Here is a 12,427-nt window from a genome sequence, read left to right as displayed (position 1 = left end):
GAATGATTTCAGTAGAATACCTGTGTAGTATGTTGAATGGCAGTTCACTTTAAATGTAAGTTAATGCAACGAATAGGAAAATCAATCCAGTAATGTTTGAATACAGCATTAGTGGTGTGCTGTTTGACACAGTAAATCAATCATCAATGGATAACATTGCAGATCAGTATGAAATGCAACGAGCACCTAAGTTTGGTAGGCAGCAAGAGGTCATCTTTGGTTTATTGGGAGACTTTTAGAACAATGTAGCTCATCTGTACAGGAGACTGCACATAGAACACTAGAGTGACCCATTCTTGTGTTCTGCTCAAATGTTTGAGATTTGCACCAGGTCAGATTAAAGGAAATCAACGAAGCAGTCATAGATGTGGTGTTAAATATTTTACTGGTAGGTGTGATGAACACGCGAATATTATGGGAGGTGCTTTCTGAACTCAGATGGGAGTCCCAGGAGGGAAGACAACATCCTTTTCATGAAATTTAGATAACAGGTGTTTGCAGCTGACTGTATAACAATTCTACTGCGACTACATTTTGTGTAAGGACCCATAAGACAAGACAATAGAAAAGACATTAAGGTTCGTACAGAGGTATACAGGTAGTCATTTTTCCCTAGCTCTATTTAACATGCAATGTATGGTGGCTTGTGGAATATGTAAATTTCTGAGATAGATGTAATCTCTGTCAGGCCATCCAGATTTGGGTTTTATAAGGTTTCCTAATACTGCCTAACCCGAATGCCAAGATATTTCACTTTTAAAGGACATATTAGATTTCCTTGCCTGTTTTTGTCTCTCTGATCAAATTTTGAAACTATAATGACTTCATTGTCAGTTTATTTTTATTTATTTACTGTTGATTGTTTTGGTTGGTTCTTGTAATTAACATTGTGAAATATGTAACTTGATGCTCAGGTTCGAAATTCAATTAATTGAAGTACAGAGTTATTAATGATACTTAATGTCACTTATTCTGAAAATACATGTTGTGAGTAGGTAATTTTGTTGATGTAACTTATTGTTTGTATAAAGATACTTGACAGAGTACAGTACATAAAAATTAAATTATTTTCTTTGAGTGTTCCTTTCTTTCTGCAGGCAATGAAACAGCGAAAGCAAGTCTCTCAACGTGTTTAGACCAAATGCTCTGTGCAGCTCGCATGAAGACAGCACAAGTGCGAGCTGAATATCCTGGAAAACCTGTCATCCTTGTTGGTTGGAATGCTGGAGCTGCAATTGCATGCCAGGTAGGCTTTTTATCCTGTCATTCAGAAATAAATAGAAGGCATGCAGAGCACAAGCTCAGATTGTTAAAGGAAATCGACTTTGTCATTTTCAAAGGAACTATCTCATTATTTGTCCCAAAAGACTTAGGAAAGTAGCAGAAAACCTAAATCTAGTTGCCAGATAGGGATTTAAAATATTGCCTTCCAATCACAAGTCCAGTTTCTTAATTAATGTTCCACCTCACTCAGTAAACAGAAGGTGAGATCTTCATCATTAACATGCAGTGTGTGCAGATAAATTATTTCCATTATATCGATTCATCCATAGGTTTCTTCATGATTTATAGGTGCCACAAAGTGCTCCTGAAACGTGTATCAGCTGTAAAAGCTGTCTGCAGTAATGAGATTCTTCCCATTTAAATCTTTCTCATATCAAGTAGTGATGCCAGGAAAAAAATATTTCACCAAACTTGGCATATTGATGTGCAGCACTTTAATATCTGAGTAGAATTTGCAGAATGACGCTTAGATGGTACAAAGGTTTTAGATATTGCTGTGTTATACCGACAGTATAAGGTTTTAGGAGTGTGATAAGCTTTCAGTGTAATTATTACTATCTCATCAAGTACAACACATCTGCATTTGCACCTGCATCTATACACAAGCTACTTCATGGTGAATGGTGGAAGGCTGTCATGGTACCGCTGTAATTTCCCCCATTTCCATTCCATTTACAAGTAATGTGTGTGAAGAGTGACTGTTGTTGAGCCTCCAAATAAGCTCTAACTTCTCTGATTTTCTTGTCATGGTCATTTTGTGGAACGTGTGGGAGAAACTAATATGTTGCTTGACTCTTCTAGGAATGTATGTTCTCAGAATTTCAAAAGTTACCTTCACTGTGGCGCAGAGCATCTGTCTTGTATTGTCTGCCACTGGAGTTCATTGAGCATCATCATAATACTTTGACACACACTAAACAATCCAACGGCAAAAGCTGCTAAATGATCTAGTGACAAAAGTGCCCTTCGTCATTGCATCTTCACTCTCTCTCATATTAATCCTGGGTTGCAGATGTGAAAAACTCTTAAGAATCCATCAGACAAGTGGTTTTGTCTTAGTTTCATGAATGAATTACGTTTTCCTAAGATTCTCCTGTGAATCTCAGTCTGGCATCTGCTTTTCCTACAACTATTTTTATGTTATTTTCCACTTTAGGTTGCTGTGGATGGTTACTCATTCCAGTTACTGTTTTCAGTTATTTATTGTAACTAGTGTAATCAAGGAGCAATGAATCTCTTCCCCTTTTTATGTGCTATAATTTACATTCAGAGTCAGTCACCAGTGTGTGCGCCAGTTGTGGATCCCCTGGTAGTTTTTAGGGCTCTATACCTCAATTGGTTAAATGAAAACCCTTATGTAAGGGGCATTCAAAAAGAAACAAACTGGAGGCGTAATTACAGACACTAGTACTTGTATGTTAGAAATATTGACCCTGGCTGTTGAGATACTTGTCCCACTGTGACACAAGGTGGTGGATGGCTGTCTCATAAAATTCCTGTGGCTGCGATGTTTACCAGTTCTACACGTACAGCTGGACATCGTAGTCCGAGGTGAATTGTTTGCCTGTGCTGACCAAGATGGCCCCCTTCTGATTCACTTCCTGCAGCACTGGACAACAGTGAATGCCCAGCGTTACTCGCAAACCTTGACCACCCTTCACCAAGTGATCAAATCAAAACAACCAGGCAGTCTCACTCGTGGGGTCATTATGCTCCACAACAATGCAAAGCTTCATGTGGCCAACACAGTCATGGCACTCCTGCAGAAATTCAAGTGGGTGGTTCTCAGCCATTCTCTATACAGTCTGAACCTTTCTCCCTGTGATTACGACAGTTTGGTCCCCTTAAACAGAAGAATCCGAGGAAGAAGAGAAAGAAGTATTGTATGAATTTTTGGAAAGAGTATACGATGAGTACCCAGGGCATGATATTAAAATAATAGTCAGAGACCTAAACACTCAGGTGGGGAAAGAACAGATTTATAGGCCTATAATTGGCCCCCACAGCAAACACGCAACAAGTAATATGAATGGAACAAGGCTTACTGTTATCAACATTTAGAAATATGGTAATAGGATCAACACTGTTCCCACATAAAGAAATACATAAGGGAACATGGAACTCGCCAGATGGAAACACAGTAAACCAGATTGACCATGTGTTGATAGATCTGAGACACAAATCTAACCTATTGGACATGAGGAGTCTCAGAAGCCCACACATAGATACAGGTCATTTTCTGGTATGGCCACAGGTGAGGGCAAGGATATCTAATGCAGAGAAAGGAGACTGGCCCAGGGCACAGAAATATAACATAACAACTTTAGAATCAGTGGATGTGAGAGAACAGTATCAGGAGAAGATAACTCTGATTCTGGAAAACGCTGGAGAATATAACAATATTTAAGATCAGTGAGAAGCGATAAAAACGGCAGTGGAGACATCGGCAAGAGAGATAGTTGGAATTGGGACAAGACAAGTAAGATCATCATGGTTTGATACTGAATGCGAAATAGTAAATGAAGAAAATAACAAAGCATATAGAAGGACACTGCGATCATACTATATGAGGAGGATAGTAGAAGAATACAAAGAAAAACAGAGGATTCGAAAGAGGACTCACCAAAGAAAAAAAGAGAGAATGGATGAAAGCAATTGTCAAAGAAACAGAGCTCATGAGAAGCAAAAATGAAATATGAAATAAGAAAATTCTATAGAGAGGTGAATGTGGCATAGAAGCCTTTTGGTAGCAGAAAAGCTTAATAAAAGATGAGACAGGGAATATAATAAGTGAAGGGAAGGGAATATGCAAAAGATGGCGCAGGTATTTTGATAGTCTCCTCAACCCTAGAATAACTGTACCAGAGAAACCAACAGGCACGAATGGGGAAGAGGACCCAGACAACAACACTATAGCACCAAATATAGAAGAAGTGAAAACTGCCATGAAGAAATTGAAAAACGACAAGGCGGCAGGAACAGATGGTATTCCAGCAGAACTGTTTAAGCAGGGAGGCAGAGAGCTGTAACAAAGCCTTCTGAAAATGGTCACCAGAATATGGGAAGAGGAGAAAATGCCCCAACAATGGAAAAAGGTATCATATGTCCCATATATAAGAAAGGAGATAAGATGGAGTGTGGCAGTTACAGAGGAATCACACTATTTAATTTGGGATATAAAATACTCTCTAATATACTATTCGACAGAATACTCCCGATCATACAGAGGGAGACGGGGCTGTACCAGTGCGGATTCCTTCCGGGGAAGTCAACTATAGATCAGATATTCACCTTAAGACAAATCCTGGAAAAAAAACAAATGAATACGGAGTGGGTACGCATCACTTCTTTATAGATTACAAAGCAGCTTACGATAGCATAAATAGAGAGCATTTATATCAAGATCTAGGTGAACTGGGAATCTCTAGAAAGTTGGTAAGGCTGGTGAGAATGACAATAAGCGAAACGCAAGGTAGTGTAAGAACAGGAGGAATGATGTTCAATACATTGAGTATTAAAAATGGAGTGCGATAAGGGGATGCCTTCTCTTTAATGTCGCCCTGGAGAAGGTGATGAGAAACGCAAACCCTCTGAATAGGGGAACGATCTTCTATAAATCAGTGCAGATACTGGCCTACACAGATGACATAGATACAATAGCAGGAACCCAAAAAGCAATGGAAGAGACATTTACAGCTCTTGAACAGGCCAGTCGGAACATGGGGTTAATTATTAATGAACAAAAACCAAAATATATGGCAGCCCGAAAAGCACATAGAGAAAATATGCCAAATGAAATAACAATGGGCAATTATACATTTGAGAGAGTTGAACATTTCAAGTACCTGGGCTTGACAGTTACACATCTAAATGATACCTGCTATGAAATGAAGTAGATATTAATACTAGCCAACAGAGCTTATTTTCCCTAACAAGACTTCTATCCTCAAGGCTCCGGACTCATACCACGAAATTAACTATGTATAAATCACTTATACGACCAGTGCTTACATATGCCTCTGAAGCCCGGACATTAACAACTAAAGATATTGAAACACTGTTGCATTTGAAAGAAAGGTACTTAAATGAATTATCGGCCCAATCTGTGAAAGAGGAAGATGGAGGAGGAGATACAACCATGAGTTGTATATCATATACAAAGACCAACCCATCAAAAGGATAGTGAAATCATCCAGACTGAGGTGGAGAGGACATGTGGCTCGCATGAATGATACCAAAAGAATATTACCAAAAAGAATATTACAAGGAAAACCAGGAGGGCAGAGAGGACATGGTCGACCAAGAGCCAGATGGAAAGATGGAGTAATCGAAGATGTTAGGAAGATGGGTTATAGAAACTGGAGAGTATTGACAAAGGACCGAGAGAAATGGAAGGAAATTGTAGAAGAAGCCAAGGCTCATCGTGAACTGTAGAGCCAAGGAACAGGAAGTCATGTCTTTTCTGATTCTCTGCATTTTCACCTGACTGTTGAGACACCTTTTTCTCAGGAATGGGTAGTTGTATGAAGTTGAAATTCATGTCACATACACTACTGGCCATTAAAATTGCTACACCATGAAGATGACATGCTACAGATGTGAAACTTAACCAAGAGGAGAAAGATGCTGTGATATGCAAATGATTAGCTTTACAGAGCATTCACACAAGATTGGCGCCAGTGGCGACACCTACAACGTGCTGACATGAAGAAAGTTTACAACCGATTTCTCATACACAAACAGCAGTTGACCGGCAATGCCTGGTGAAACATTGTTGTGATGCCTTGTGTAAGGAGGAGAAATGCGTACCATCACATTTCCGACTTTGATAAAGGTCGGATTGTAGCCTATCGCGATTGCAGTTTATTGTATCGTGACATTGCTACTCGCGTTGGTCGAGATCCAATGACTGTTAACAGAATATGGAATCGGTGGGTTCAGGAGGGTAATACGAAATGCCATGCTGGATCCCAATGGCCTCGTATCACTAGCAGTCGAGATGACAGGCATCCTATCCGCATGGCTGCAACGGACCGTGCAGCCACGTCTCAATCCCTGAGTCACCAGATGGGGACATTTGCAAAACAATAGCCATCTGCATGAACAGTTTGACGACGTTTGCACCAGCATAGACTATCAGCTCAGAGACCATGGCTGCAGTTACCCTTGATGCTGCATCACAGACAGGAGCGCCTGCGATGGTTTACTCAACGACGAACCTTGGTGCACAAATGGTAAAACGTCCTTTTTTTGGATGAGTTCAGGTTCTGTTTACAGCATTATTATGGTCGCATCCGTGTTTGGCGACATCACGGTGAACGCACATTGGAAGCGTGTATTCGTCATTGCCATATTGGCGTATCACCCGGCATGATGGTATGGGGTTACACATCTCTCACCTCTTGTTCACATTGACGGCACTTTGAACAGTCGATGTTACATTTCAGATGTGTTACCACCCGTGGCTCTACCCTCCGTTCGATCCATGCGAAACCCTACATTTCAGCAGGATAATGCACGACCGCATGTTGCAGGTCCTGTACGGGACTTTCTGGATACAGAAAGTGTTCGACTGCTGCGCTGGCCAGCACATTCTCCGGATCTCTCACCAATTGAAAAAGTCTGGTCAATGGTGGCTGAGCAACTAGCTCGTCACATTACGCCAGTCACTACTCTTGATTAACTGTGGTATTGTGTTGAAGCTGCATGGGCAGCTGTACCTGTACACACCATCCAAGCTCTGTTTGACTCATTGCCCAGGCGTATCAAGGCCGTTATTATGGCCAGAGGTGGTTGTTCTGGGTACTGATTTCTCAGGATCTATGCACCCAAATTGCGTGAAAATGTAATCACATGTCAGTTATAGTACAATATATTTGTCCAATGAATACCTGTTTATCATCTGCATTTCTTCTTGGTGTAGCAATTTTAACAGCCAGTAGTGTACTAAGATACATAGGCCTTTGCCAATATAATAAACGTTAGCTTCTAAATCACTGCAGCATATGGTATGGTCATTTATGTCATATATTTTGATATCAGTGAACTCACTCATAAAAACCTATAGGGTGCTTTCCGTTGACATATAATAATGTAATTTGGCAAGAAGCAAGTTTTTGCAGTACAAGTTAAAGAAAAAAAGAATTGCCAAGTGTGAGTAGGACTCACAACTCAATTATGTATATAGACAGTTCATCCATTCTGGGAATCGAAGATCTCTGAGATTTTTGCCTGTTACTGTATCTACATTGATACTGGCAAGATATTGGTCCCAGGAGTTCCAAGACTTTCAAGATTGTTTTAATATCAAGTTCGAAGTCAGATAACAAGTGGAAAAACAAATATTTTTTGTGTGGTGTAATTACAAATTAATTATTTTCAGGTCTTCTTTGTCCATCTGTCTGGCAAGAACCCTTTTTCTCAGGAATTTGTACACATATCTTGATGAAATTTAGTCAGATACTAAAGCCTACAGTCCCTTGGCGGTGTAAAACTTTGAGGCTTCTAAGTTTAATACAGTCAAAAGATATGGCCATTTTATGTCACATATTTTGATACTGACAAACCCACTCCTCGAAACGTATAGGGTACGTACCCTTGATGCAGAATCATGAAATTTGGAAAGAAGAGTGGTTTCACACTACAAGCAAAGGAAAAAGTCTGAAAATTGTGAATTTATTTATTTATTTATTTTATTTATTTATTTATTTATCCATCCGTAGACAATCAGGATTGTATGGATGTTGTCAACATGAGTATATACAATAGGTACACAAATTTATAATTGTCACAATCGGAATTCATGAATATTATAACAAGATGCATTTTTAAACCACTTAATGACACAGTTGCTAATTTTTACATATTTCTATGCATTCACATCATCTCAAGTAATCATTGACAGTATAAAAGCACTTTTCCAAGAGATATTTTTTTAGCGATTTCCTCAAGTTATCTATTTTGCTTATGTCTTTGATCTCTTGTGGAAGTTTATTGTATAATTTAATTCCATTATAATTGAGTTTTTGATTTGTTTTTCCTATAGAGGTGTAAGTGTTGTCTGTGTCTGGTGTCATGTGCATGTATGGAACTGTTTATCGGGAACTGTTCAATGTGTCTTTTTATTTATATTACTGTCTGCAAAATGTATTCACACGGAACTGTCAATATACCCAAAGATTTAAATAACTCTGTGCAATGGGATCTACTGCTACTTTTTGTTATGATTCGTACGGCCCGTTTTTGCAACTTAAATATTGTTTGTCTGTTCTGCTCTGTTGATCCCCAGAAGGTTATGCCATAACTAATTATAGAGTGGACATACGCAAAATATGCAGTTCTAGTACACCGGCTACTACACACTGAATTTATAATCCTAAGTGCATAGCATGCTGAAGCTATTCGCTTTCCAAGTACCGCAGTGTGCTTGGTCCAATTTAGTTGAGAGTCGACATGCATGCCTAAAAATTTTGTTGATGGTACACATTCTATGTGCTCGTCATTAACTTTTAGCTTGCTACTGTTCGGTTTTCTGTTTAAGTGGAAGCTAATACTGTTGGTTTTTTTTACATTTAGGGTTAATTTATTAGTCTCTATCCATTGGCATACATGCTTAAGTGTTTCCTCAGCTTTTTCATTGAGTGCACTTGGTGACTCAGCTTTGATTAGGATGTTACTGTCATCAGCAAACAGTACTGCTTCACCATGTTAGACACTTTGTCGAAAATCGTTTATGTATATTAAAAAGAGGATTGGGCCCAGCACACTTCCTTGGGGGACTCCTATGTTGATGTATTCTGGGTTTGAAAGGTGTGAAAAGGTGTGATTGGAGTTGGTTTGATTGATCTCCACCTGTTGGACCCTGTTTTGCAGGTATGAATGAAACCACATGTTTGTTACTCCTCTTACTCCTAGTGCATTTAGTTTGTTTAGCAAAATTGTGTGGTCTACCGTGTCAAATGCTTTGGTCAAATCAAGGAAGATCCCTGATATGTGGTCTCCTTTGTCTAGTGCTTCGAGGATAACATTTGAGAAGTGAGCTACAGCTGAATTTGTGCTTTTGCCAGCCCAGAAACCAAATTGCTCTTTACTCAGAAGATTGAACTTTGTTAAGTACCCCATGAGCCTGTTTTTTATTATGGTCTCTATGACTTTTGAGAAGGATGACAGTAATGAGATTGGTCTGTAGTTTTCTATGATTTCTGGGTCACCTTTCTTATATATAGGTAGGATTTTTGCATGCTTTAGTATTTCTGGGAAGCAACCCATGGAGAAGGATTCATTGATGATGTGCACTAATGGGTCTTTGATGTTGTCTATGCAGTCCTTCAGTAAGCACACAGGTATTTCATCTATGCCTGCTGAATTTTTACATTTTAGGTTACTCACAACATTGGATACTTCTGCTGCTGTGGTTGGTCGTAGCATCATTGTGTGTGCTATTTTGTTCAGAGTTTGTGATTGCTTTGTTTTGTTGAACTTCTGTTGCAGTCTGGTAGCTATGTTACTGAAATATTGATTGGCAAAGTTTGCTAGTTTTTTGGGTTCATTTATTTTGGTATCATTATGCTGAAACTGTATGTTTACTGGCTTTAATTTTTTCCTATTAGTTTCTTGTTTGGTGATTTTCCATGCTGCTTTGATTTTATTACTGGCTTTTTCTATAAATTTGTCATTTTGGTACCTTTTAGTCACTAACAATACTTTTCTATAGATCTTTCTGTATCTATGATAATAGTTATGAAATGCTGAATCATTACAGTAGTTTTTCATTGAGCTGAGGTGCTTGAGTGTTTCAGCAGATTTCCTTATTCCATTGGTTACCCAGCTGTTGTTGTTGCATGATTTAGTGATTCTTAGAACTTTAGGGAACACTTCTTCAAACCTGAATTTAAATACTGACAGAAACTTTGAAAACTTCCCATTTATAGTAGGTTCTCTGTACACTTCCTCCCATGTTTCACTGTTAAGTAGTGCAGCAAATAGAGCTCTTTTTGACTTAGAGAAAACCCTACTGTACTTGTGTATTTTAGTGTTATTATCTAATTCTATACCCAATTTTAATAACTGACTGGAATGGTCTGCGATGCCAAGGTCATCTATGACAACGTCACATCTATCTTTCTCTATGTCTGTTAGCATATGGTCAATACTTGAAGCTGAATGTCTGGTTATCCTAGTGGCAGTGTTAATTAATGGTGATACACCATAGGCATACATAATGTTCAGAAAATTATTGTACAACATATCTGGGTTCATCATGTTAATGTTTAGATCTCCACAAATGATAATTTTGCCTTTGGGGCTGGAGACCATATCTAATGCTTGGGTTAACTTTGTAGTGAATGTGTCCATGTCACCACTGGGAGCACGATAAATACATAGTACTGTTAGTCTTTGGAATACATCTAGGTTTTTTATATCTAAAGCAGATATTTCTATGTGTTTATCTTCACTTAATGCCATGACGTCATTCCTAATTTTATACATAATCCCCTCTTTCACGTATATGCATGATCCACCACATTTCATAGTGTTTCTACTGTAATGACAAGCTAGAATGTATGAATGTAGTGCTACATTTGATAATTCTGAACCGTTACACCAATGTTCTGTTAAGCAAACAAGTGAGCTGTCAATAGACTGCAGTTCCACTTCTAATTGTTGCACTTTGTTTCTTATGCATTGCATATTTTGGTGGAAGACTGAGAAGCACTGAGCACTGCTTACCTTGTAGTCTTTACGTTTCTCTTGCCTTGGTCTAAAAAATCCTTTTGGTGATGGGGTGTTATGGTTATCCTACTGATTGATGGACTGGCCACTGTTTCTTCCGTTGGATCCTCACATTTTCTCGCTGTTTTTGTTGAAGATGATTCTGGCGCTGCCTCTTCTTGTTCAAGTGATGATCCTGGCTGCACTGATGCTGTGGCTGCGACTGACTTACTAGTTATGCAGCTGTTAAGGTGTTTTCGTATTTCCTTGATAGATTTGTAGTTATATCACATGAAACATTTATTATCAGACTGACTGACTATCTATCTGTGAACACCCCTTTCTCTCAGGAATGATTAGATGGATCAAGTTGAAAATTATGTCTCATACAGAATTTCAAAATTTATCCATCATCAGATATCCAGGAGTGATTACTGAATGTAGATATGGCATTTCAAATTTTGTGTATGTTCATTTCACATGCAGCTTCAAATGCCATATCTACCTACAGTATTGCTCCCGGATATCTGATGTCAGATAAATCCTGAAACACTTCATATGAGCAATAAAGTCTTTCCTTGCCTGACATTTGACTTTTACATTGTGACCCAGTCAACCTGAATGGAGAACTACTGATTATTATTATAATGACCACTTGCCTCCTGCATGACTTTGTCACATTTTCATTATTAAAATTAAAATATTCTCAGAAATCTTGGAATCGATGGGACCGATATCTGGCCATTATCAATGTTGTTAATAGGCAGAAATGGTTGAGATCCTCAATCTTGGAATGGATGAACTGTCTATACACGTAATTAAGTTTGTACGGAACCCCCAGTACACATGTACTACTTGAATCTAGTCGGTTTTTTCCCATCTGTCTACAGTCTTCTCGCTTTCCAATCTTCTTAGATATAAGATGTTAACATTATCTGCGAACAATCTCATGGAGTTCCTGACATGAGATGAGGCTACTCTTGTAAACAACTGACAATGGCATGATTGTTGAATAGATGGCAGAGGGGAGAGATAACCCTATAGTTACCAGAGATGCTGAGATACTAATAGGAGGGGTAAAAAGAACCCCCTCTTGTGATCCCTTCCCTGACACACAATTTTAATCACTAAGTAGTTATAAATTGTTAATAGTTTTCTTTCTTCTTATTTTCTTTCATTATTGTTCTTCTAGGTAAAATGTATTGTCACATTGAAAATTAAAATGAAAGAAGTTGTTACTTCAGCCATCTTGTTTGAATGTCAGAACTGGCATTTCTAGTCTTAAAACATTGTTGGTCCAGCACAGTCAAAGGGTGAGGCTTATCATACACTATTGCTGATTTTAAGCATAAAAATGATTGAACGTCTAATGGCCAACTGCCAGGAACAATGTTTTCCTGTTAGGGTTAGTGGGTGCTGTTACATGGCTTCT

The 12,427-nt window shown here is 38.6% G+C and overlaps 1 protein-coding gene across 1 annotated transcript in view; it reads left to right on the top strand.

The window, feature by feature from the left end:
- Nucleotides 1–12,427, top strand: part of LOC126343159 (KAT8 regulatory NSL complex subunit 3) — a 157,622-nt gene that overhangs the window by 65,233 nt on the left and 79,962 nt on the right. The window contains exon 8 of the mRNA XM_050001917.1: nt 1,098–1,246. Within this exon, the coding sequence (XP_049857874.1) occupies nt 1,098–1,246 (149 nt within the window). The remainder of the gene's footprint in view (nt 1–1,097; nt 1,247–12,427) is intronic.

This window comes from Schistocerca gregaria, chromosome 1, assembly GCF_023897955.1.
Source record: "Schistocerca gregaria isolate iqSchGreg1 chromosome 1, iqSchGreg1.2, whole genome shotgun sequence".
Lineage (NCBI taxonomy): Eukaryota > Metazoa > Arthropoda > Insecta > Orthoptera > Acrididae > Schistocerca > Schistocerca gregaria.
The sequence above is the reverse complement of the archived record's forward strand: the minus strand, read 5'-3'. Positions and strand labels throughout refer to the sequence as shown.